At 38.9% G+C, this 27,663-nt stretch overlaps 1 protein-coding gene across 5 annotated transcripts in view; it reads left to right on the forward strand.

Moving 5' to 3' along the window:
• The window catches only part of PHKB (phosphorylase kinase regulatory subunit beta), an 80,049-nt gene that overhangs the window by 47,817 nt on the left and 4,569 nt on the right, over positions 1 to 27,663 (forward strand). For 4 of the 5 annotated variants that reach the window (XM_062626031.1, XM_062626033.1, XM_062626034.1 and 1 more), the window contains 13 exons: positions 1,612 to 1,667; positions 1,846 to 1,939; positions 9,356 to 9,439; positions 9,904 to 10,008; positions 10,853 to 10,935; positions 11,022 to 11,112; positions 13,194 to 13,255; positions 13,345 to 13,507; positions 14,127 to 14,208; positions 17,662 to 17,719; positions 19,407 to 19,497; positions 20,861 to 21,063; positions 24,933 to 25,067. In XM_062626031.1, coding sequence (XP_062482015.1) covers positions 1,612 to 1,667; positions 1,846 to 1,939; positions 9,356 to 9,439; positions 9,904 to 10,008; positions 10,853 to 10,935; positions 11,022 to 11,112; positions 13,194 to 13,255; positions 13,345 to 13,507; positions 14,127 to 14,208; positions 17,662 to 17,719; positions 19,407 to 19,497; positions 20,861 to 21,063; positions 24,933 to 25,067 — 1,307 coding nt within the window. Of the gene's footprint in view, positions 1 to 1,611; positions 1,668 to 1,845; positions 1,940 to 9,355; positions 9,440 to 9,903; positions 10,009 to 10,852; positions 10,936 to 11,021; positions 11,113 to 13,193; positions 13,256 to 13,344; positions 13,508 to 14,126; positions 14,209 to 17,661; positions 17,720 to 18,479; positions 18,571 to 19,406; positions 19,498 to 20,860; positions 21,064 to 24,932; positions 25,068 to 27,663 lie in introns of all 5 variants that reach the window. The other variant, XM_062626032.1, reaches the window with a different exon arrangement.

The following is a 27,663-nucleotide window of genomic DNA, read 5'->3' on the forward strand; positions in this document are numbered from 1 at the left end:
GTCTGTTCAGCCTGGAGAAGAGAAGGCTGCGTGGAGACCTCAGAGCAGCCTTCCAGTATGTGAAGGGGGCCTGTAGGGATGCTGGGGAGGGACTCTTCATTAGGGACTGTAGTGACAGGACAAGGGGTAACGGGTTAAAACTTAAACAGGGTAAGTTTAGTTTGGATATAAGGAGGAAATTCTTTCCTGTTAGGGTGGTGAGGCACTGGAATGTGTTGCCCAGGGAGGTTGTGAATGCTCCATCCCTGGCGGTGTTCAAGACCAGGTTGGACGAGGCCTTGGGTGATATGGTTTAGTGTGAGGTGTCCCTGCCCATGGCAGGGGGTTTGGAACTAGATGATCCTGAGGTCCTTTCCAACCCTAACTATTCTATGATTCTATGATCAAGCCTTTGTCCTTGTATCCTCTGAGCAGCAGTGTGGAACTTGTGTCGAGTGTGATTGGTGTCCATGCCCTGCTAACCAGGTGGTTGTGGAATTTCACTGGGATTGTTGCTGCTGAAACAGGTGCTGGTCTATCTTGTGTGGTTTTATTATCACACTAGGATCAGAGCAAAATATTTATTGATACATATGTTTGTTCCAGTTTTGTCATCATTGAGAAGATTAAAGAATGAAAGGTAGATGCACAGATATATCAAGGTGAGGGGGTTGTGCTTTGTCAGCAAAAGTCTTGCAGTTAAAGTCAGCAAACAAGTTTCATCTGAGAGTGTTGACCTTGCCTTATTTAATCCACATTTTAAATTTGTTGAAGCAGTTTGAATGTTTGATGATGCTGTTTTATCTAACTGAGCTAATTTATGCAGGATCAGTACTTAGTATTTGCCTTAAAGTGCTAGAAAAATGACTTAAGTATGAAACCACATCTTAATTATGCTTTTGGAAATCAAAATTAGTTTCTTCTCTTTAATGATGTCTTCTCTTTTCATACAGCTAAAGAACTATTTGATTAAGTTGAACAGAAAAGTATTTCCACTTTAGTAAATTTCATTACTGTAAGGAATAAACAAGAGTATGTAAGCATTTCAGATGCCTGTATATAGATTTTGTTGAAATGCACTCTTTTAGAAGGTGAGGTACCAAAAAGACAATGCAAGGAAATGCTGTTATCTCCTGTAAAATGTAATATACCTCTCATATAACTGTAAAGAGAGGCTGTCTGATCAAAATATTTCAGAATAAAGGGTTGAAATAATCAGTTCATTATTTTAAAGTGGGTATTATTGGTTACCCAAATAACTGAGTTATTTCACTCTTTCAAAAATGTGTATCGAAACATTGTCATATCAGGTATTTTTCTTACATATCGGGGTGGGTTTTTTTAATTTAAAAAAGCCAAACAGTGCAAGTGATTACCAGAAACCTATTTAGTAGTAATTCTCCAAAATGCTTCTTGCAAAGTGTTATTGACAGGACCGGTTTCCCATAGTTTTGAGATGTACAGGTTTCACTCCCATGTTGCTCTTCCAATATGTTCACATAGTAAGAAAAAACACTGTAGTGATGTCTGGCATACTAGTGAATTGTTGAAATAGACATTGTCCCTCCTCATGCTATATCTAATGAAATGGTTAGCTAGCAACATTAATAAATACTTTTCATTATTTTCTAGGGTCCTTTAGAAAATGATCTGGTAGTACATGTGGCCTTGATAGCAGAAAGTCAGCGGTATGTATTTGCTTTTATTATGAATGTATGCTTTAGGGAAGTGTTCAACAACAGACATCTTAAATCAGCTAAAGGTACTCCAGGAAGTGTACAGCTACTTCTGTATCTGCTGCCAAGATAATTGTTAAAACTATGCTTGTTCTGTGATTTGTCATTAAATCTGTTATTTCATTTGTAGCCTACAGGTTTTTCTCAACACCTATGGAATCCAAACTCAGACCCCCCAGCAGGTGGAACCAATTCAGATATGGGCTCAGAAAGAACTTGTCAAAGTAAGAAATCTGTATTTAAAATTATTTCTCTTATCTATACCTTTCTTTCATAACAATAGGAATTTATATCAAGCTATTAGGCTTGTGTATCCTGAAGCACGTTGCTTATGGTTTTGTGTTACTTCTAGCTCTCTTTTAAGACACGCTGATCCTGGTCAGTCATACATGCCTCCTTAGAGTCTCAGTGAATCATGGATGTCCAGATCATCTATATTATCTGAATAGGCTTATGACCCGAGCCACTTTCAACAAATAGGGAATAAATAATAGGATTTTAATAATAGCACAGTAGACGACATGAATCGTGATGGAGAAACGAGTAAATGAGCAATAGTTAAATAAATGGAATAAGGCAGTAGTCATAAAACATCAGCTACTTTCATAGTGTAGATCCTGTAACAGGCATTTTATAGTCTTCTTGAGTTGACTGTATCCAGTAAGTTTGGTGTTTAAACCCTTTCTCATTTACCCCTTTAACTCAGCACATTTAAAGAACTCTGTTCAGAAATCACTTGGATGAAGGAAGTCTTCAGAATCTCCTTTGTCCTCTGCGAAGGCTGTGGGTTTTCCTTTCTCTATACAGGCAAGTGCCCTCCTACCGGAGTGCTGTACCCCTTCACTAGAAATGCTGGCACTGGTAGCCTTGTCTGTACTGGGCCTCACTGGTGATGCTGGCTTAGATGCATCTGCTCAGGTGACTATCAAGGCCAGCTGAAACCAACAGGGGAAGATAAAGTCCTAGAAGGCAGCGGGGGCCAGAGAATTCTGGCTGATACTCAAGGATCACCTGCTGCAAGCTCAGCAGTGATGCATCCTGACAAAATGAAATGGGGCGAGAATGCCAGGAGGTCTTCGTGGGTACACATGGTGCTCCTGAGCAAACTCAGAAAGAAGAAAGAAGCTTATAGAAGGTGGAAGGGAGGACACGCGCCTGGGAAGAATTACAGAAACATTGTCCGGGAAACTAGGGAGCAGGTCAGGAAAGCTAAGACCCAGTTAGAATTAAGTCCAGCCACGTATGTCAAGGGTAACAGGAAGGGCTTCTAAAGGTATGTGCCAACAAAAGAAAGACGAGGATAATGTGGATCCTCTCCAGAAGGAAATGAAAGACATGGCTACCCTGCATTTGGAGAAGGCTGAGGTTCTTAGTGACTTCTTTGCCTCACTCTTCCCCAGCAAGTGCTCTAGCCATGTCACTCAAGTCATGGAAGACAAATGCAGGGACTGGGAGAATGAAAACAATAAGCACACTCTAGCAGAGGAACAGGGTCAAGCTCTTCCATGGAACTAGAATGTGCACAAACCCATGGGACCTGATGAAATCCATCCAGGGGTCCCAAAGGAGCTAGCAGATCAAGTTGCTAAGCCACTGTCCATCATATTTGAAAAATAGTGGCAGAGTTCCCAATGACTGGAAAAATGGAAATATAACCCCCATTTTCAAGAAGGGGAAAATGGAAGACCCTGGAAACTACAGACCTGTCAGTCTCACAGCTATGCATGGCAAAATCATGGAGCAGATTCTCCTGGAAAGCATGCAAAGGCACATGAAAAACGACAAGGTGGTTGATGACAGCCAACATGGCTTCACTAAGGGGAAATCTTGTCTGAACAATTCGATGGCCTTCTCTGATGGCACTACAGAACTGATGGATAGGAGCAGAGCAGTTGATATCATCTACCTGGACTTGTGCGAAGCATTCAACACTGTCCTGCGTTACATGCTTGTCTGTAAACTCAAGAGACATAAATTTGATAGATGGACCAATCAGCGGATAAAGAATTGTCAGGATGGCTGCAGACAGAGTTGTAGTCAATGGTTTATTGTCAACATGGAGACCAGTGACGAGTGGTGTCACTAGTCACACAGGGACCAGTGTTGGGACTGATCCTGTTCAGCATCTTTGTTGGTGACATAGACAGTGGGATTGAGCGCACTGTCAGCAAGTTTGCCAGTAACACCGAGCTGCGTGGTGTGGTCAACACAGAGGAGGGAAGGAATCCAGAGGGACCTTGACACACTTGAGAGGTGGGCCAGTGCCAGCCTCATGAGGTTCAACAAAGCAAACTGAAAGGTCCTACACCTGGGTTGGGGCAGTTCCAGGCACAGCTACAGGCTAGGTGAAGTGATTCAGAGCAGCCTTGAGGAAAAGGACTTGGGGATGTTGGTCCATGAGAAACTGAACATGAGCAGGCTTCAGAGTGCACTTGCAGCCCAGAAACCAGCTGTGTTCTGGGCTGCATCAAAAGAAGCATGGCCAGCAGGTTGAAGGAGGTGATCCTGCCTCTGCTCTGCTCTCATGAGACCTCACTTGCAGTACACTGTGCAGTTCTGGTGTCCCCAACATAAGAAGGACATAAAACTGTTGGAGATCATCCAGAGGAGGGCCATGAGGATGATAAGGGGGCTTAGAGTACCTCACATATGAAGGCCAGCTAAGAAAGTTGGGGCTGTTCAATCTGGAGAAGAGAGGGCTACATGGAGACCTTATAGCAGCCTTCCAATATCTGAAGGAGGCCCTACAAGGGTGCTGGAAAGAGACTCTTCATCAGGGACTGTAGTGGTAGGACAAGGGGTAATGGGTTTAATCATAAAACTGGGGAATTCAGGTTAGCTATGAGGAAGAAGTTCTTTACTGCGAGGGTGGTGAGGCACTGGCACAGGTTGCCCAAAGAAGTTGTGAATGCTCCATCACTGGCACTATTCAAGGCTAACTTGGTCAGAGCCTTGAGTGACAGTGTGAGGTGTCTAGTGTGAGGTGTCTGTGCCCATGGCAGGGGGGGTTGGAACTAGATGATCTTAAGGTCGTTTTCAACCCAAACCGTTCTATTACTCTATGAATGGCAGCTACAGGCCACTTCAGCATCCTCTTTTTGTTCAGTCTTGTTCAGTGCTCTCTATACGAGAGCACTCTGCTACACTGAATAGGTGTTTCAAGGTGTCCACAACTGTTTGTCCTGGAAATACATCTAAAAGACCATGACAGATGCTGCTCTAAACAATAAATGCATTGATCAACATTTGTAGGTAAACTTATCACAAGCCCTAATAAATATCTATATGATTACTTGATTTTGATTTACTTCTGTCTCTCATACACCTGTACCCTTCCTCTGAAAATTCCTTGAAAATAGTCCCTCTGTGCACAAGCAAGCCTTGATGTGCAGGAAGCTGGCAGACCAGTAAGCTGGTGCAGAATCATGGGTGCACACTTGATGTGTTTCATGCTTCACCACCAGAAGTTCCATTGTGAATCAGGTACATAAAGCTTCTGTCTAACTTGGAATTATGCAAATTCTCTCAAACAAGAGTGACAAATTCTGAATGTTTGGGGGCAGTATAATTTATCAATCCTGAAGTTCCAGACTCTCTGTGTTTCTCTTCCTCTGGTATCAGGATCTTATGGCTAATGCTATTATCTGTATCAGAAGCCTGTAAGACCCAGAAAAAAGCAAAATCAAAAATAGAGAAGACAGCAACATATTTCAGACTTTGTCAGTTTGTGAATGTCATGGTTTAAACACAGCCAGACAGCTCGTTCACTCACTCCCCTCCTTCTTGCCCTCCCCCTACTCCTGGAGAGATTGAGAGGAGAACTGAAAAGAATGCAACTCCCACGGGTTGAGATAAGAACAGTTTAGTAACTAAGGTACAACACAAATCACCACTGCTACCACCAACGACAACAATGATAAGAGAAAATAACAAGGGAAGAGAATACAACACCTCAGCACCAGCCAACCCATAACTCGCACCCCCCACCCCCACCCCGACCAAGCACCGACCGACACCTTGTCCAACCCTGCAGTCCCAGCCCTTCCGGGTAACTCTCCAGTTACCTCCTGGGCGTGACGTGGTGTGGTATGAAATACCTCTTTGGTCAGTTTGGGTCAGGTGTCCTGTCTCTGCTTCCTCCCAGCTTCGCCTCCTCCCTGGCAGAGCATGAGGCTCACAAAGCCCTTGGCCAAACCAAAACATCATTGTTATTGCTCTGTTCCCAGGCCGAAAGTCAAAATACAGCACTGGACCAGCTACCAAGAAGGAGAAAAATGACTGCTACTGCTGAACCCAGGACAATGAGGTTAACTGATGTACCAAGACTGTGCTAGCTTATTTAGAAAAGTGCTTGCCCCAAATACGTACTTCCACTAACCTCTGAGTAGTAGTTAAACCAAGAGAAAATAAACACCCTTGTATGCATTCAGATGTCTTCATTTCTTCACCCTGTTTTGCTCATTAGTCTTCTTGATAATATATTTCAAAATGGATTCTCTGTCTTATTACTCTGAAATTTTGTACCTGAAATTCTGGTTTAGCAAATAGATACTCCATAAATTTACTGTTGAAATATGTATTGTTTTTCTCAGTCATCCACCATTTCTTTGGTCTCCCTGACAGAAGGATGAGACCTGCATTAAGTTTTATTGTTAACAGTTACATTCCTAGCTGTGACAACTTGTGTGTCAGGAACTGTTTTTCAAAAGCTGGTGAGACATCTGGCAATTCTGGCATTTTCTTTGTACTCATGGTGGGAAGGTACATCTGCCTTGTCAAAGTTTAATTTTAAAACGAATGTCATGAAATTATTAAATTGCCTTATGCAAAACCTCATCCTTTTGGGCTTGTAAAATAGGCGATGCTCTCGCTGTGAAGCTGAAGTAATGAAAATAAGAATTACAATAAATGAAGTTGCATCTCTGGGCTTATTGAAAAAAAACAATACAAACCAAAAAGCAAGCAAAAAAAAAAACTCTGGTAGTATTTGTCCTACCAGGACAAATTTGTGGGGAAGGGAAGCTAATGCTGAAACAGTTGCCTGTATTTTGGGGAAAAGAGGGTTGATCCATAAAGAACATGGATCTCAATATTTACAGTTCTGATGTTGTCCGTCCTCAGTAGCGTTTCATTTAATTTTATTAGAAACTTTTGAACTGGTCTAGTGGCATGTGGTAACAGTTTAAACCCCTACACTTATAAACAGGCATGTGTCAAAAAAAAGTAGTGTGAAAAGAAGCAGATGAGGGAAGACATTGATTAAGGAAAATTACGGATTGAAAGTAAGACTGGCGATCACAGAAACAGATCCACAGAGTCTAGTGGGTGTGAATGATAAGGGGGAAGAGGAGAACAAGAAATTAGTAAAAAAATGTATGCAATATGTAGGAATAAAGTATTTCTGTAGTGGAAGTACAGTAGCGGAGAGAGTAGCACAATACTCCATAGGCATAGACTGGGAACAGCAGAACACAGAAACAAATGGTGTGAAAGACCACTCTAGTTTGGTTCACTCTCAGAAATCAAGCTCACTCCCACCTGCTTTCACAGCCCTTTCTTGCTATTAGCAGCTTTGATATTCCAGAGTTGAAGAGCACTTTATCCACAAAGCCTGCTTGAAGCAGCTGGACTTGCCTGTAATTGTTGTGTTCAGATATTTTGGTGCTGAATCTGAACTAATGCTTTGTTTGTAACAGACCAAGATGGGAAGCTATTACTAAAAGGTGAAACTGCTGTAGCAGACTGTAGATCAACATGAGGCCTCAAGTGAAAGAATTTTCAGAGGGAGAGACAATATTGTACTACTACTGGAGCTTTATTTTTGTGATATTTCGTGTTAAATTATAATGCCTACTGCCATTTTTCTGGTCTCCATTATTTATTCATGGAATCATAGAATAGTTAGGGTTGGAAAGGACCTTAAGATCATCTAGTTCCAATCCCCTGCCATGGGCAGGGACACTTAACTAAACCATCTCACCCAAGGCTTTGTCCAGCCTGGCCTTGAACACTGCCAGGGATGGAGCATTCACAGCCTCCCTGGGCAACCCATTTCAGTGCCTCACCATCCTAATAGGACAGAATTTCCTCCTTATATCCAATCTAAACTTCCCCTGTTTAAGTTTTAACCCATTACCCCTTGTCCTGTCACTACAGTCGCTAATGAAGAGTTCCTCCTCAGCATCCCTTATTGCAAGAAGGGGTTCAACATTGGTTTTGTTATGTATATGGATGAGATATTTAAAGGTGTTAGGGCTTTAATGTCTCCATTCTTTTCCCACTTGAGTGTGGTTACTTAGTCTGGATGAACAGGTGATGTAAGTGGCAATGTTTATTTTCCTTCTTGAATAGTTCTTGTACTAATGCAGAAGCCTAGGCAATGTCAGGAAGGCCCCAAGCTGGCAGCAGCCGAAAGTTGTTTTGTGCCATGTTTGTTCAAGTGCTCTCTTTCATCTTCCTCTGAATTATCTTCCTATAACGCAAAAAATCAGAATTCTGTGTGTTCTGAAGTTTTAGTCATGGTGGGTTACTTACCTAAACCAGCCGTAATAAGGAAAAAATGGCACCTTTCAGTGTGCTTTCACTGATACGTTTGTACTGTCTTGCTTACAGCTTAGTTGGGCTTTTTTATAGTTTTATTCTCATGCACTGTACTAAGTGAAGATTCTTTCTGTAACATGCAAGTCTTACAAAATTATATCAGTTGAAGTAATACTGGCATACATAATCTAACTCAAATAATAATACAGCAATGAATGAGACACTTCCCTCTTGTGCTGTTGATGCACTAATGTGCAGGCCTTTACTAAAATTAAAATAAAGGTCTTTAAAGGGTTTCTATATTGCTGTTTTACCTTTATATTGACATTTGGAAAAGCATTACAAGAGGCAAGACTGGCCAGACAATAAATGCAAATAATCCTTTAAAAAATTATTTCAGTGAGCAAGTTCAAGATTTTAAAAATATTTTAATTATATAAACTGGAAAACATCATAAGTCAAAGGTAAGGCATAATGGAGGAAACAACAAGTTTTAGTTGCATTTGAAACTGCAAATAGTCAGGACTCCAGGGCTTTGCCCAAGCCCAGAGTTGCACCCTTATGTCCTAATCCTGGACCAGGACCCTATGCAGTACTTGTGCTCACCCTTACTGAACAGCTGTCTTCTCAGGTAAACCCATAGTAACTGTATTCTTTCTTCATAAGTAAGGTAAAAATCCTTCATCCTCCCAACACTGTGGAAGGAAGGAAAGGAGGAAGGAAGGAAGAAAGGAAGGAAAAAGAGGTAGTGTTAAACCATGCCTACAGCAGAGTACTGCTGTGCAAGAAGGGGAAGAAGATGATTGCGCTTGCATCTTGTGTTTCTTTCTTAAGTTACTTTGTTGGTTCCCCTTTGCTGTAAAGTTACCTATTATCAGAAGAATTCAATTTGGTCTTTGAACTGTGCATTTACTAAATCTAGTGCACTTTCACTTGATTTATTATTCTATGTAGATGATCCCAATAGAAGTAATGACCACGTTATGAATCTTTTTTTTCTAAATGAAAGAATACACACAGCTTTCTGTGTAAGCACCAGCAGGAGCATACCAAAGCCATCTGTCTAGGTTTCCCTCAGTTTTCATGATTCTTTCTCACAGGCTTACTTCCATTTGGGAGTGAATGACAAACTGGGATTATCTGGAAGACCGGACAGGCCCATAGGATGCCTTGGAACATCAAAGGTTATTGCAATAAATGTTACTGGTGCTAATGTATATTTCAGCTAAATATTGAATTAGCCTCTGAGTGATTTTAAATAGAATTGAGATGGAATTTTATTTTATGCGTGTATCTTAAAGTCTTTGTAATGCATTTTGCTGTGATGCATGTGTGTGCTCTGTCTTGGTGTTAAACTGTCATACGTTTCCTAGACATCCAGTTCCAGCAATACTGGGCCAAAACAGGCTGGATGGTGGAGAAGTGAACTGCTTTGACTGAAGGAGAATGTAGACCTGCATGCCAAATAAAAACCAGAGTACCTAAAATTAGATGTGTAGGTTTTATATTAAATATTTTGGGGATTTTTAAGTCAGCTGTTCTATGTTGATGTTGTTTTCAGTTTCAAAATATCTTTTTTCCTTTTCAGCTAATTCACTGCTTCAGATATTTTAAAGAAAATATTAATTGAAGCTTTTTCTCCCCACAGATTTATCGGATACTAGGGAAGACTGTAGTTTGCTACTCGATCATTTTTGATCTAAGTGATTTTTACATGTCTCAGGATGTTATGATGCTGATTGATGACATTAAGGTATCTGTAACTTTACATTGGAGAAACTGATGAAAATAGAGTCTGTAGAAGATTAAAATGTGAAGTTTGATAAAATAGAAGACTGAAAGGGGAACACTCTGTAGTGTGTATTCTTCCAGTACAGAAATAAACTTGCAGCTTATGCTGGAAAATCTTCAAAGGTGAATATCCTTGTCAGCCTAGTAGGAGTTCTAGCTAGTATCTCTGACACAAAATCTCACCCAGAAGTGACTGGGAATGCTGTAATGCAGCAAACAAATTATCATTTGTTGCTTTGGGAAAACAAATGCTTTTGGCTGAAAAAGGAATGAAACTTATCTGTTTAAGGGGAATACCAAAGCCTTACCTGGAGGAAACATTGCTCAGCTTTGCACAAATATTACAGATTGTCTCCATTCCCTGATTTCAAGGCAGACAGCAGAGTAAAACTGACATGCCATGTCTCCTCTGCTGGAGCAGGTACTTTCAGTGCTAGGAGGTGACATTGGTTAATCCGTATTAGTGGCCAAGATTCAAGCCCTGCATTTCCATACATACTCGATAGGTCATTACGTGTAGCACAGTACACCACACCGTCTAGTAGTACAGTCTGCGCTAGGAGTATTTTCAGAAAACTGGTGAAATACCAGTGTTTGAAAGCAGCTTCTACTTTTTGAAGCAGTCTTGTTAGTAGTTTTATTAGCTTTTTTTAATCTGTTTGGTTTTTCAGTGTTGTTAGTTTAAGATAGCTTTTTTAGTATCTTGTACTGTATATTCTGATAAGTTATGCTTGTGGTTTGGTTTTTTTAGGGGGTTGCTTTGTTTCAGAGAATTTTTGGTGACTAATGTATTATTTCTTACCTAGAATGCACTGCAGTTCATTAAGCAGTATTGGAAAATGCATGGTCGTCCACTGTTTGTTGTGCTTATCCGTGAAGACAATATAAGGTAGACAGCAAGAGCAAGATGTGCATTATTTGCAGGGTAACACTTACCTAATTGCAAGATTAATGGAGTTCTGTTTCAAATTTCAGAGGGAGCAGATTCAATCCAATATTAGATATGTTGGCAGCCTTTAGGAAGGGAATTGTTGGAGGAGTAAAAGTTCATGTTGACAGAGTACAGGTATGGTATTTTTCCTGATTTCTGTGTTCTTACCTCCTACTATTGGTATATGTATTACTTAGAAGTACATGGGGAAAAGAGTATATTTCCTTTAATATCATAAAACTAAGGAGTCAAGACTGAAGCCATTTGTTACAGCTTTTGTTTCATCTCAAAAGAAGCACACATTTATCTTCATTCCTTTTGCTGAGTCTTTTGAAAGTGATGATCATCATACAGAATATTCAGAAGGGAAAAAGTGTGTTTTATGTTTGGCAGTCTTGAGAATTACCACCGAAAGATAAGTGCGCCATGTCAAGCATTGAGGGATTTCTTTTGATTAGATAATCAATAAAGAGTGAAAAAAAGGTGCTTTATATATATATTAAAGTTCTTACAATTAGTAAGATCTAGTTTTAACATCTGTGCTGTTTTCAATTAATCTTAAAGCACTTCATTAAAATGTGAAAATTACAGAGTCAGGTGCTGGTTTTAACAATACTTGTATATGCTGGTTCAATCTTAGTTAATACCAACTGAAGAACCCTTCTCTTGATTAGAGAAAAGGCCAAAGACACTGTTATGATTTCTTGTTCCCTAGAAAATCAGGACTTTGTACAAGCGCTGGGTCATTTGTAAATTAAATCCTCAGAGCCATAAAGATTTAAGATATCCTTGTAATCTTAAAAATTCTGATGTATTTCTGCTGGTCACATGAAGGTCCTTTAGTCTCTCCTGCGCCTGTTGACTTTTCCCATAGCAAATGCCACATGTTCTGTCCACAGTGTTTGTCGACAGCATTGTTTGTTGTGGGTTTTTGTTGGGTTGGGGTTTTTTTGTTTGTTGGTTTGGGTTTTTTTAACTGTAATGTCTTTCTTGCCTTACATTTGGTTAAACTGATTTATTACAAGATGAGATATTTTTCAATCAACAGAATGTGTCTTTTTTTTAAGCACTGTTACTTGTTTCATTGGGGAGGATTTGGGTAAAGAAGGGACATGTCTAATTCATGGTGTTTTCTTAAGTAATTCATCTATTCCAACAAAATCTGTGTGCAGTCTTTGTGAATTTCACTACTTCATTTAGATGCATATGTGTCAATGTGCCTAGAGACAGAATGGGTGGGTCTAATTGAGTGAACATTCTTTTTGACTTATAAAACATACAAAACCGAATTTAATTAAAAATGCATATGCTTAGAAGACTTGAAGCTCTTTTCTGGTTTTCACCTTCACTGTGATCATGTACTCAAGCAGATCTGCAAGTCAAAGAGTGGATGATACTAGCAATAAAGTCAAAGGTTTTTTTTATATTCAGTCATCTCACAGTGTACTAGATCGGTATTTTACTGCAACCTGTGTACAATGAAAATGGAATGTAAAAGTTGACAATACAGTTTTATTTAGCTAATGAGAATCAGCAAAAAGCAGTCTTAAAAATGCTTTATACACTATGTTTCTTCTGGCAGTATCAAAATAGGAAATCCATAAAAATTTGGAGTTAATGAATTGTAATGACTACATCAGATAAATGCCATGTTGAATTTCCAGTATGTCATATTCTGAGATAGAAGTCTCTGTAAGTTGCGTTTGATGTGTAGACTTAGGGCAGGTAGGCTTGGATTAAGGAATGACTACAGGGTAGGAAATGCCATGATGTGTCTTCCTGAAACATCACTAATACTGACAGGAAAACTACCCATTCTTCTGCAGTCCCTGAAATAACAAGCATTACCTACCATCTAGAACATGGGTATCATGCAGGATTCTAAGAAATGCAAATTCTTGATCTCAGATGTTCTCATCAAACATTGTTTTTTTGGCAGGCAGGGGGGTGGACATTGCTTGATTTCACTGTATGTTGCAGGCAAAAGATCAGCAGAACACCAGTAAAAGAGAGACAGCAGGTCCAAGAGACTTCTGCTGTGTTAAGTGAGATCTTAAGAGGCAAGATATTCTGAAAGTGTAAAGATATTTGGAAATGGAAATGAAGAAACTTCTTGCTCAATGGAAACAACAAGCAGCACACTGAGAACAGAATATAACTGTATAGTTATGTACCTTTCTGTGTCTTTTTTTTATTTTTTCAATTTTTCATTTCAGACACTAATATCTGGAGCAGTTGTTGAACAGCTTGACTTCCTAAGAATCACTGAAACAGAAGAGTAAGGCTGTGTGCAAATAATGATGATGATATTTCATAATCAGGATATTTTCTGTAGTACGAAGAAATCAAATGCTTTTTTTTTTTAAGGGCTCCTGTATTTAAGAGGTTGGAGGAGTTGGATCTTCCAAAGCATTCAAAGGTCAAGAGACAGTCTAGTACTCCAAATGCTTCTGAACTTGAGCAGCAACCAGATGTAAATATTAATGACTGGAAAAACAAGTCAACATATGAGATCCTGCAGAAATTTAATGTAAGAAAACTTGATAAAAATACAGTATAACTTCATGAAAGCAGAAATAATGTGCTGTTATTTTTAACAGCAGCCTTCTTTTATCAATATGATTTGTGTCATGGTTCAATGCTGTTAGTATAACTAGGAACATAAAAGGTCCAGTGTTCTGCTTCATGCTTGGGGAATCTTCCTCTTTACATTTTCCTCTTTACTTCTGGTACTTCATGCTGTAATTCTTGGCTTCCATTTTCCCATCTATCTACCATCTACCATCTAGAAGAAATCTACCACCAAGTGTTTCTAGATCCAGCATTTGATAGGAACACACAAAATATTCTGCTTGGTTCCTTATGTCAATACAAGCATTTTTGCTGTAAATGACTGTCCCCAGGAGCAGATAATCGGGAAACATTTCTATGGCCAAATAAGTGCAACTTAATTTGATCCACTGGGAAGTATCTGCAAGCAGCTGTGACAAAGATACAGCATACATAGGGTTTGAAATAGTTGTGATGTCCCCTTGAAAAAAAAATCTGTAGTTTTTTTTATTCTTTTTTTTTAAGAAAGGCCCTGTAAAAACCTGAAGGCTGTTTGTGGTTATGTTGTTGCTGGATTGTGTTGTTTTTTTTTTTTTAAGGACTGCAATTGCCTAGCAAGTCAAGCATTACTCTCAAGTATATTGCTTAAAAGGGAAGGACCGAATTTTATCACCAAGGACGGTAAGACCTTCTTTCATTTGACTGTTCTGAGTTTTTCAGGAAGCAGCTGTATGTTTAGTCGTAATGAACATGAATAATGGCCATTGTGCCATTAGCCACACTAGTAAATAGCTACACTACAGCAGTCGTGTAGCTATTTTCTCTGCCATTTAAAGCAATTTCTGCATTAAATGGGACATGCAAATTCATAGTGTAGGGGGGAGTGAGCAGCTAAATGTATGAATTCTTCTAGGCTGTTTGTAGGCTGGTGCTGTAGCTGGTTCCAATTTTGGGCACGCAGATACAAAAAATAGGGAATTTAACCTTGTATAGAAAACTGAAAGTAAAGACAAGTTGTGTGTCTGTAACACACTGAAATGTGTGAAGCTTTATACTGAATTTTGATTTTCCTTTCATGTAATTAGTTCAGTGTATCTGTGCAGCTTACTCTTGTGTTATAGTTTTGTATTAAGAGCACAGGATTTAAATTCACATAAAATAATTCAGATGAGGCTACTGAGGCTTGTGACTTTTGTAGTGCAAAACTTGGTGTTGGGCTTTTTTTCCTCAAAGACTGCTTATTAGCTGCTTTTGTATATATTTCCTGAGAAAAAAGAGGAGTGTTAAGATCAAATAATATCGTAGTTATTTGTCAAGTAGTGTAACTTGCCATCCCATGTTACAGAACCCTGCTTCATAATTTTGAGATAAGGCAGCTGGTTCTTGTTATGTAGAGTTGTCATTTTGACATAAATATACATGATATACATATTGCTGTATGTCCTGGGTTCAGCTGTAGCATTATTTTTCTCCTTCCTACTAGCTGGTGCAGTGCTGTGTTTCTGACTTTAGTCTGAGAACAGTGCTGATAACACTCTAATGTTTTGAGTTGTTGCTAAAGTAATGCTTAATTCGATCAAGGACTTTTCAGTCTTTCATGCTCTGCCAGTGTGGAGGTGCACAGGAAGCTGAGAGGAAGCAGAGACAGGATACCTCACTCAAACTAGCCAAAGGGGTATTCCATACCCCAGCATGTCATGCCCACTGTATAAACTGGGGGGAGTTACCTGGAAGACCCACATCCCTGGTCGGGTCCGGCTGGGTGTCAGTTCACAGGTGGTGAACAGTTGTATTGGGCATCACTTGTGTTTGTTTCATTTTCCCCTTTTAGTTTTATATACTCTCCCCTTGTTACTTCCCTTATCATTATTATTTTTGGTAGTGGCAGTAGTAGTTCTGTATGGTGCCTTACTGACTTCTACTTACTACCTGAACCCATGGGATTTACATTCTTTTGATTCTCCTCCCCATGCCTCTGGGAGCCAGGGGGAAAAAGGGGGGAGGGAGCGAGCAGCTGCATGGTTCTGAGTTACCATCTGGGCTTAAACCACAACAATGTATTAAAAACATTATGAAAAACAACATAAATTGGAATAAAATTCATTGCCTGATACACAATGCATTGGAGAAATACAGCATGACCCCAAAGTCACAGTCGGAAATCTGTGTGCTAGGCAGGTGTACCCTCTGAAGCCACTGTTACCTGTGCTGTTGTCATAGATTTCTTTAGTCCTTTGTGGGTTGTGTCTTCTGTGCTCTTGAAATTACTTGAGGCAGACTTCCTGACCTCTGTAGGCAACCAGAATAGCAACTTTTGACCAGCAGATTATGACGAAGAACTTACTTTAAAACTCTCTTGAAAAAAAATTAGTACTGCTATGCCTCTGGCTGTTCAGAGGTAATTTTTATAGACCTTTTGGTGCCATCCCACATGGAATAGTGGATGATGGTAACTCAGACAAATGGCCTGAGTCATTGACTCTCCTGTGACTGGAGACTACAGAGACCGGCATTAAATAATAACACCATCACTAAAACATAAATCTAAAAATAAAAGCTGAAGAACCTTGAGAATTCCAGCTGACAGTCACAGGCTGTGATTTTTGTGAGTCAATTTCTGCTCCTTCTGTTATTCTAGATGAACTTCATTGGTAAGTGCCTGGCATGAAAAACACTGCCATTCCATCCAAGAGCTCAAGATCTAGAAGCCAAATAAAGTCAAAATTATGGAATGTTTGTCACTACTTTTACCCTTAACATAATGGTCCCCACTTGAGCTATGCACAGTTGAAGAGATGTCAGTAGAGCACACTGATGCACTATGATCAACTATGGGCTACAGAAGAATGGTATCTGTTATTCTGATGAATCTAATTCATGTACTTCCTGCATTTTCTGAATCCTGAACTGCCTACTTTGACTTAGAAATACTGCTCTTCCCATTTCCTGCCCTCCACTTGTAGGTGTTGTCTGTGCCGCACGATGCTGCTTTAATCCATAACACTTCACAAAACGTTCTTTGTGGTTTTGACACACAATCAGCTTTGAGAAGGAGAGTAATAGATCAGTAATAAAATGTCATCTCTGTCCCATATTCCATGCTGTACTTTGCAAGAGTGATAAATAGTTTCGCAAGAGCAGTGCTGTAACACACAGAGTCACAGAGTCACAGAATGGTTCAGGTTGGAAGAGACCTTAAGATCATCTGGTTCCAACCCCCATGCCACAGGCAGGGACACCTTACCCCAGATGTTGTCACTCAAAGCTCTGTCCAGCCTGGCCTTGAACACTGCCAGGGATGGAGCATTTACCACTTCTTTGGGCAACCGATTCCAGTGCCTCACCACCCTCACAGTAAAGAATTTCTTCCTTATAGCTAACCTGAACTTCCCCTGTTTAAGTTTGAACCCATTGCCCCTTGTCCTATCACTATGCAAAAATAAACAATAAAAATCAAACCGCCTTAGTCACAGCTATTTTGAGGGGCCACTTTATTGTAGTTACTCAGGGCAGGGCCACAAAGTGGTGAAAGATCTTGTTCACACTCTCCCAACTTCCTGTAAAACTAAAGTCTCGTGTCCCAGATGATTAATCAGGTCATTTATTGTTCATATACTAAGCTGAAAACGTGTGTCTTGGATGTCAGCTGTTACGAGCTTTGTCCAAACGTAACGCCACTTCAGTGAACTACACTGTACAAGACTTGACAAGACTGTCAGTTTTAGCTCAGCAAAGAAGCAAGACAGCGGAGGCTATATCTACCTGCCATATCCAAATGTAAACAGCAGTTTGAGGCTGTACCTTTTGATAGGTATGTACTTTTATAGGTCTAATCTGTACATACATTAATATTCCCCCGAGATTGCAAGAATAGGTGGTATAGGTCTCTTTGTAGCACAGGCAGCAAATTTAGCTGAAACCTGGTTTGGCTTCTTGCGTAACAACATACAGCTGGGTGATAGGGGACTTGATTGCATCTGTATTTTACATGTTAAACACAGTGGGTAAGTGCTTTACTAAAGCTGTTTCAAAGTTAACCAATCTCATCAAATTTACCTTATTACTATTAAATGCATATATGTGTCTTTCTGCATGTGTTTTATTTGTGTTTTGGTTTGTTTTTAATGCATTTAGGTACTGTTGCTGAACATATTGAAAGAATCTATAGACGAGCTGGCAGCAAAAAGCTCTGGTCTGTATACATATATCATGTTCCTTTTGTTTTGCACCAGTTTTTCTTCCTGATGTGTTTATACAGTAAAGCTGGAAGACGGATCCTTACACACTTAAATGGGAGGAAAAGGACAGCTTTACTAACAAAATTGTATCAGTTCACTGGAGCTGAAGATCTGGTCTGTAATGCTTAAAAGAAATAAAAAAGCATTTTCCTACCGTTATCTTTTCAAATATAAAAAGGGAGCAATAAGCTGGTTTTCCTATGGGTGCTATTGCAAGTGTACAGTTCTTGTTTAATAATGAGAAAAGAATACTAATGTTATTATTTCTTACAGGGGATGATAAAATAGTATCAGTAGCTTTGTGCAGCAAAGCTGGTGATCAGATCAGTTGGCTTATTGCCCTGAAATAATTTACATTGAGGCTTTGTCACAGTTACTTTAAAATGTTTCAGCAAGTCAGTTGGTATTTACATGTTGTTTATTAATTAAACTCAGTAGAAATTTCATTTCCTTCTCTCAAACAAATGAGTTGAGCCTGTCCTGAATTCTGTCACTATTCCTAACGAATGAGGCTGTAAATGTAAAAATTTATTTTCATTATTCATTTTAGTCTGTTCATAACATGTAAATGGGCCTTTGGTAATAATAAGGTAGAACCAAAATACCTTGCTGGTAATTTTTTGTAAAGAATAAAAATCAAAAGTATTTTTAGAAATAAAGCATGTAAACTGTTTTTCATTTCTCTTCCATGGTTGCCACGTGACATACATACAGGTTGGTGTTGCGCTACAGTGCTGCATTTGCACAGAAATTTTCTTCTTCTATAACCCCACATATTACTACTTTACTGGTACATGGCAAACAGGTAAAGTGCCCAGAAGTCTGAAATGCAGCTCTGTGAATTTTTTTTTTTTTGCTTATTTGCATACTGATAGTATCAGCTAATGAATTTTTTTAAATGCTTTGCTCTTGATCTCAGAAAGTGCATAGCAGTTTTCACAGGAAGCAACATCAACTGTCTGAATTTTTTACTAATACTATAAATGACTACAACACAGTCATTCTCTGGGATAATGATTTTTAGGCACCTCAAAGCCCATGATAGAAAAGCTCAAATACAAGCCTATTAGGTTTGTATTTTGTCACGAAATTATTGTTTAAGCTTTACATCTTTAACCATTAACTGGGTAAAATGTTTTTCTTAGAAGTTACAGCTAGTTTTCAACCTAGCAATTTACACAAGTCTCTTCTTTCTATGCTACATGTGCAAAATGTTACCTCAGCATGGAAAACAAAACAAAGCCTTGGTGTTGCATGTTGTACTTCTTGCCAAATCTTTATAAGTCTTCCTTAAATAGAGTAAAAATTACCAAGGTTATCTCGCAAAACCATGAAAATGGCACAGAAGAGAATCTGTCTGATTTCAGGATGATGCTGAGAAAAATCGACAAACTTTTTATGGAGCTGGTAGTTTAATGAGTTCTAATGAAATTTGATTTTGATCCATTAACCTGTAGCTTGACTAAAAAATGAAAATCCATAGAAGATTACATAAAATCTGATCCAAATTCTGTATCATAAATAATGTATGTATTCACAGAGTTATTTTTGAGATCTCTGCTGTTGCAGACTTCAAATAGACATGAATTCATTAAACTAGCTTTTGATATGTAGTGGGATTGCTCTGTTTTCTGCCCTCAGGTCTGTTGTGCGCTTCGCAGCGAGTCTTTTAGGTAAACTAGTGGACAGCCTTGCACCATCTATTACTAATGTTTTAGTTCAGGGCAAGCAGGTAAGTCTTCACTCCTCAGAAATATATTAAGGAATGGTATCAAAGAAACTTAAATAAATAGGCTTTTTAATTTTTAAGGCCTCTGATGCTTCTTTTAAAAATACCCAATGACTTAAAAAAAATCCTTACTGAAGAAGAAAACCCTAGGGGAAAATAAGGATATATTTAATACTTGCATATAGTATGGGGTAATAAATTTACTTTTATTTACTAGCAGACCAATACTCAAAATACAGTTCAGCATCCACATAAGAAGGGAAGATTATGATTCCCATAATTCCTTAGATTTTATGTATCTAATATATTTATACCCTTTTATTTATTATTTTTATATATATATGCCCTTTTATTTCACAAAAGTAGATGAAATCAAGTAATAAAGCTTATTTTTAAGACTTACTTAATGAAGATGTAACCACTCTGTCTGATAACATACGGGTGGCAGCTGAGTAAATTCTTTCAAGATTTCAGTTTTCTGTTCCAAAGTTTAATTATCACTATTTCTTCCCTTCCTAAGGAGGACTTTTATTTTTTAACTTCCAGCACAATTTTAATTACATTCATGAAGAGCTGTTTTCAAATAATAGTAATGGAATATTATGTATTTTTGTATTAGAATACATCTGTATGTATATTTACCTATATGGTACACTAGTATGACAGATTTGTGTTTGTCTTACTCCAGACTGATGTCAGGGTATGTGCTTCTGGCACTACACATAGCTGTAGAGGAATCTGCACGTGCATGCAGCAGGATGTGCAGCTATTTATTTCCAGCTTTTTAACCTCACTTGCCTTCACGGATCCCTTTATAATAATGATCTTTATTGTCAGAGAAAAATTAAGTGTTGCTTTGGTTTACTGTCTTCATTAAAAGCAAATCACACTTTTAACATAATTCATTTTTTTGTGGTTAAACAATTCAGTATCAGCAATATGTTTTCTTAAAATGAAGACTATAACTTCTGGGATGCTATAAGAAATAAGAAAACAAAACTATGAATTTCATTTGGAACCTTAAGCGAGCTCCACAGCTGAAATGTCAGAAATGGAAGGCTATCTAAACCTAGTGTGCAGTCATGACTACACAGCCAGATTTGAAACCAAAGAAGTGGGCTTGTATTTTTATTTTCATTTGGAAAATTATATTTCATATTTACTGTGGCTTATAGTGAAATCTGTTATTTTAAAAGCATCCAACTAACAATATTAACAAGCATCAGCCATTGACATTTTTTTTTATTATTATTATTGTGAGAATTTAACAAGGAAAGGAGAGTTCATGAAGTTTCATTTCAGAATTGCTTCTGTGGTGCTTTTATTCCTGTCTTGTGTATTCTGAATTGTTTTCAATATACCACAGGTGACACTTGGAGCCTTTGGCCAAGAGGAAGAAGTTATTTCTAATCCCTTATCCCCAGGAGTGATTAAGGAAATCATCTATGAAAAATGTCATTTACAAGATGAAAGAGAAGCTGTAGTTCAGCAGGAGCTTGTCATACACATTGGTTGGATCATCTCCAATTCCCCTGAACTTTTCAGTGGCATGCTGAAGATACGGATTGGGTCAGTAAGATCAATCTGTTGTTGTTCTTAGTGCTAGTACTGCCGGGAAAGACACCTACTTTAACAGAGATTGCTGCTATACTGCAAAAACGGTTTATGTAAGATGATGCAGCAAAACTTGCATACTTCAGTTCTACATTGCTTTAAATTGGTGCGCCAAAATCAGTTATATAACTAAGCTCAAGTTTGCTGTTCAAGAGCTTGAAGTGGCATGGAGCAGCACTTGTAGTAGCCCTTTTGAAGCTTTTCTGCAGCTAGCACAGTGAACTACAGGGTTTTTCAGAGCTTGATCCCGTATCATGTCAGGGCTTTAAAACCAAAAACAGGGTAGCAGGGTTAGGTGCATTCTGTACAGCAAATGAGCAGTTATCACCCTGTCCTGCCAGGAGCAGAATGTTCTGCCTAGCTCTTCCAGTTGCCAGGGAAGCATGATCAGCTGGCTGACCAGACCATGTGTAGCTCTATCATGTATACACAGTGACACTCCATTAGTAGTGCAGTGGGTTGAAGGGGTTCTGTTTTATATTGCAGCTGGCCTTACAGGCATACCCGAAGTAATGAAGTATGCACTTAAGTGTATTAGTGGTGCTCCTGAGACAAGTTGCCTGTTTCCTGCCTGGCAGCAGACACTGGGTGCTATCCAGAGTTTCCCAGTTGCAGAGTGGATGCAAATTCTGCTCACAAATCTGTTCTGGGCAGCAATACAATCTCTGCAGAAATCTTTTTATTCTGTACTAGGTACAGGTATGATGTGCATGCTTAAGGCTGGTAATTAGCAAAGATTTCCTTGCTGGTAAACATGTGATCTCAACATAGTGTCCTAGGAGCACAATGGATTACACCAGACCAAATGCTGGTTCATCCTTTACAGTGCCCCACTGTTAATGCAAAGGCACGCCGGGTGTGCTGCTGCCTGCCCACCCATCAGGCTGGTTAGAGGGACATGGCCGAAGACTAGGGGTGTACTGTATTGTCAGGGAGGGAAGAACTGAGAGATAGAGAGGACAGTAAAAGCTTTTACTATCAGACTTCAGGAACTGAGGGAAGAAAGGAGGGAAGAAGGCAGTCTAGGATTAAGGCTCCTAGATGAGGCCTTTAAAAGCTTTTTGCTCAGTTGCGCAGTCACCTGTGTCATGTAGGTTTGGGGCAAATTAGTAGCGGCTAGAGATTACATAAATATGATTATCTAGGAAGGATTCAGCATGAATTTAATTCTTTTCTGAAACCACACAATTATCATCCAAATCAACATATGCTTCTAATTGCATTCTCTGGTTCCTAGTCAGTGCTCAGCTCACAATACAGGCTTGTCTAAATTGGTCTTAGAAGTCTGGCAACCATGAGCAACAGATCCCTTGGAAACAGTGTTTCCAGGTATTTAGGCTTTCTTTTCAGAGTTTCAGCGCAATCGTTTGCCTAAAAAGATAGCTTGTTCTTTTAGACTGTTTGTAATAATAGCCTTCTGCACTTTAAACGTACTTACCATTACAGCCTTTAAAATATTTTAAGGCACCAAGGGGTGCGTCTGATTGATAGTGAACCTGAGTATGTGATATGTCACATAATGAAGACATTGTTCAAGAGCAGTTCCCTACACAGAAATGTTTTGCTGCCATGGTAAAGAAAAACATGATTTGTCCTATAAGGTTGCTAAAAATGTCTTTGTTCTTTCAAAAATCCCCAAGCAACCCTGCCAAACTGCGTAGTATCCTGATTATAGATGCATAAAACACTTCTTGACTGTTCATTAGCTAAATAGTTGTCCAATTCTTTATTAAATAGGTTAGGCTAAGCTATACATGGTTCAGGAATCACAAACCTGAACTAAGTTTAAAACATCATTTACCTACTGGATTGTTCTATTTAGTTCTTTGATGAGGTGAACAACAAGTAGTCTGTGCTGGAGTGTTATCATATTCCATGGTATCTGCATTTACTTTGCTATCCTGAAATTGGTAATGTTTTCACATTAAGGAAGAGACATACATTTGAATAAGCAGTTCCATGAGGAGGCAGGTGCTACTGAATGAGATTTACAGAATTAGTACGCGTGCTTAAGTAAGTGTTCCATCTTCCGGATTTTTTTCATAGAGAAGATAGAGCCTTTCAGCAGTGGTGGTAGATACCAGTAGCAACTACATCTATCCTTTTGCACTTACATACTTTGTCTGTACCCCCTGCAGATCCATGTTACTCCTCATTCATCCCCTTCCTCATTCTTTGTAGCTAATCCTTTTGCAGTTTTTCTCTTTTTTTCTTCCAAGGTTAGTGCTACGGGTTTCATTTCCTTTATTTTGGTGTAATCGCTCACCCAGTGAGCAAAATTAACCTTCTCAAATAGAAACACTATTCCAGTTTGATAATGATTTGATGTAGTGTCTCATTACTGACTTGTTTGCAGGATTTCATGCTGAAATAGATCACGTGTTTGACAGCCCCATTAGTACAAAAAACTTGAACCAACAGACCCACCTCTTACCAGTGAAGAATTTGGTAGGAGGACCATTTGACTTTGCTGTGTTTTGTAGGCCACTGCAAAGAGAAAAGACCAGTGAATGACTTCCAGACAGATAATTTGACTCATCAGTGAAAAAAAAACAATTCCTAAGCCAGTTTTGTTTGTTAAACTTAGTAACAAGAGAAGGACACTATTCACCCACTAAAATGAAAGTTCTGTGTTCTAGATTATGTAAAATTCCCATGCTGCCTAATAATCTCTTGTATCTTGCACCTTCAATAAATAGTCCTAGAAACCTCAAATTCAAAGGAATGTTGAATGAATTGGCCTCACATCTCAGAATTCCATGAATTCTGTGAATACTAGGAATCCTTCAGGAAAGACTGACTTGAGTTACATAAACAAAAACATTCTGTATGTTGTAGGCTAAATAATTAAATGCCCATAGAATGTGTCTATACTGATGACAAGGTAATGCTTTTAGGAATATTATGCATTTTCTGATAAAGAGAGCAAGGCTCTCTCATGTGACACTGACTTGATCAAGTGTTACACGATGACTTGTTCAAGGAAAAACTAGTGGAGTTTCTTTTCCCTTTTGTTAGTAATTCCTGCTTGAACTGAAGCAATGTAGGTGGTAAGAGACTGAGCTCCATGCTTGAGTTACCTTGCTTCAGATATAGCTATGCATTATTTCATCATTGATATTAGAGGATGTAGGACTGTTTCTATATTAATACGTAGAATTACCTGACTGGGTTTAAACCACGACAAAAATTCAGCATTTTCCGTCAATAATTTGCAAAGCTCTGCCGCTCTCATACCTAAGGCTGAAAAATCTTCACTGGTGGTGTATTTTTATTTAATCAAATCTTTTCAAAAGACAGTAGCAAAAGAAAGAAAAATATAGTAGACTGCAAGAAGGAATTTCAAAGGCTAAAACCATAAATAAGCCCTGAAGTCTTTTTTAATGTTAAATAATTTAAACTTTATGTGGCTTTTGTGTTTGTTTTTTTTTAACTCATCAGCAAAATGCATACCCTGTCAGAACATAATTTTGAGTAGGAATTTTAACATCAAAAGGCATGTAAATGTTTGTCTTAATGACCATGGGACATAAGAGAATATGTGGTCCAATATATTTTCCCTGTGAAAAGATGCATCAGAACCCATTTCTTAAAATTAATGCATTACTCCTTTTAGTTTGTACCATATTGCAAACAAACACAAAATCTGAGTAAATTCCACAATACAGTAAGAATAGTATAGTATTTGTTTGGTATTTTTTGTCTGTCCCGTCAGCCGCGTAGCAAGATCATATGGAATTCTTATGAGCTATTTTATTAGACTAGTATTTCATCTTTGGAAATTTCATACATAATTGATAAATGTATTCCTTGCTTTACTTCAGATGGATTATCCATGCTATGAAGTATGAATTGAAAATCCGGGCTGGGGATATGCCAGCTAAGGACTTATACCAGATGTCCCCTAGTGAAGTGAAGCAGCTTCTGCTGGATATTCTTCAACCACAGCAGCAGGGGAGGTAATGAGATGTGTGGGTTTGTGGCACCTGTTTTCACTGCTCAAGTAATTTTCATTTCTGAGCTACTCTGTCTACATCTGAAATCACCTGGCATCTGCAATCAATAATACATGTATTTAAGGAAAGACAGCAAAAATGCACTTTTAACTTCTTTCACCTGTGTCCAGATACTACAATTGTTTCCTTTATACTGCATCTTCCTTTTTCACTTTTATCTTTGTGGAAGGATGCTGGCATCTGCATAAACAACTAATTTTACTCTGAACTTTATTCTGAACATACCATATTCTAGCAATATCTAGCAGATTTGTATCTAGCAGTGCAAAGACACAAAAACTAAAAAACACAAAACTATTAGTGCTGAATTTCATTTGAGCTAGGCTGGGCTACAAAAGTTCTGCAGAATAGCCAATTTAACAAAACTGATCACGGAATTATCCTATTTATTTTTTTCTCTGTTTTTGAGCAGCCTAACAGAGCTAAGTCTTTGAAATACAGAAAGCCATATTGCCAAGCAGTGATTTAAATGTAGTTTTAAAAAAAACAAACAAACAAAAAAAAAAGCCCCACATCTAAATGTATCTACAGTATCAAATAATAATAGTGTGTTGATTCCTGTGCTGCAAATATCCAAATATGTAGGTGTAGAAATTTCCCACCTTTCCTGCATGAGGTCTTTCAGCAGTATTTGTTTGCTTTTATTAAGGCTATAGAAAAGTTGTTTGTGACCAGAGAAGATGCGGAACTTGTTTTAGGAAAAAAACCTTGTGCAGGAATATTAACCTAAGAGACAAAAGTATTAGTTGCTTTTCGTCAGAGCTTTGCTTCCTAGAGGAAGCTCAATACTGTCTTAACATACAAAATAGATTTTCTACGTAAAACCAACTAAGAACAGTAACTTTTAGGAAAACTTCTCTCAAATACATACTGCTACATAGGACTTAATTCTGTGCTGTGAATCTACCAGAGTTCCATTGCTGGTATCTCAAACATTTTGGCTACTTTGCTGTAGTAATACTGAAAAATACAAAAATTGAATTTCAGACTTTATGGTTGTAAGTTGTTTTTTTTTTAAAAAAGAAGGGAAAGTGTACTTCTGAAAGCAAACAAAATTTGTAATTTATGGAGAAATTAACTCAGTGTGTCTAAAGATTAAGAAAACCATTCTGTCTAATTTTCCAGATTTACAGGACACTTGTTTTTCTACACACCATCATGAAAAACCTACTTTCAGCAATCCTGCTGAAAAGCTTTTTCTAACCTGGTATTTAAATTAGTATGATAGGTGTTTCTAATCCATTATCTATTAGCGCTTTGTATTTTATAGAAGCAGAATTTCATTGAGCTTTGTTTGTATAATTGTTTTGCCTATTGTAGTTCAGTAGTTCAACTATTGAAAAAAAGTGGTTCAATAGAATGACTTTTAATATTACAGTTAGAATCATAGAATCATAGAATAGTTAGGGTTGAAAAGGACCTCAAGATCATCTAGTTCCAACCCCCCTGCCATGGGCAGGGACACCTCACACTAAACCATCTCACCCAAGACTTCGTCCAACCTGGCCTTGAACACCACCAGGGATGGAGCATTCACAACCTCCCTGGACAACCCATTCCAATGCCTCACCACCCTTACAGTAAAGAATTTCCTCCGTATATCCAACCTAAACCTCCCCTGTTTAAGTTTTAACTCATTACCCCTTGTCCTGTCAGTACGGTCCCTAATGAAGAGTCCCTCCCCAGCATCCCTATAGGCTCATTTCAGATACTGGAAGGCTGCTATGAGGTCTCCACGCAGCCTTCTCTTCTTCAGGCTGAACACCCCCAACTTTCTCAGCCTGTCTTCATACAGGAGGTGCTCCAGTCCCCTGATCATCCTCGTGGCCCTCCTCTGGACTTGTTCCATGTCCTTTTTATGTTGAGGCCACCAGAACTGCACACAATACTCCAGGTGAGGTCTCACAAGAGGAGGGGGGCAGGATCACCGCCTTCAACCTGCTGGTCACTCTCCTCGTGATGCAGCCCAGGATATGGTTGGCTTTCTGGGCTGCCAGCACACACTACTGGCTCATGTTCATGTTCTCATCAACCAGCACCCCCAAGTCCTTCTCCGCAGGGCTGCTCTGAATCTCTTCTCTGCCCAGCCTGTAGCTGTGCCTGGGATTGCTCCAACCCAGGTGTAGGACCTTGCAGTTGTCATGGTTAAACTTCATAAGGCTGGCATCAGTCCACCTCTCAAGCGTGTCAAGGTCCCTCTGAATGGCATTCCTTCCCTCCAGGGTATCAACCAAACCACACAGCTTGGTGTCATCGGTAAACTTGCTGCGGGCGCACTCAATCCCACTGTCATGTCACCAGCAAAGATACTGAACAAGAGCGGTCCCAACACCGATCCCTGAGGGACACCACTCGTTACTACTCATTAATAGTAATTTTTTCCAGTGTGTGTAAATTAGACTGTCATAGGTACAGTATTTTATGTACATTTTAATTTACGGTGACTTAAATTGGTTTGACATGATGAATTCAGCCTACTTCTGTTGTTACTGTACTGTGCTGTATAGGCTTCGCACGTTTCTAGTTAGGTAAACCACAA

This window comes from Pezoporus occidentalis, unplaced genomic scaffold (genome assembly GCF_034315485.1).
Source record: "Pezoporus occidentalis ecotype Australia unplaced genomic scaffold, CSIRO_AGI_Poc_V1 ctg287, whole genome shotgun sequence".
In the NCBI taxonomy this organism is placed as follows: Eukaryota; Metazoa; Chordata; class Aves; order Psittaciformes; family Psittacidae; genus Pezoporus; species Pezoporus occidentalis.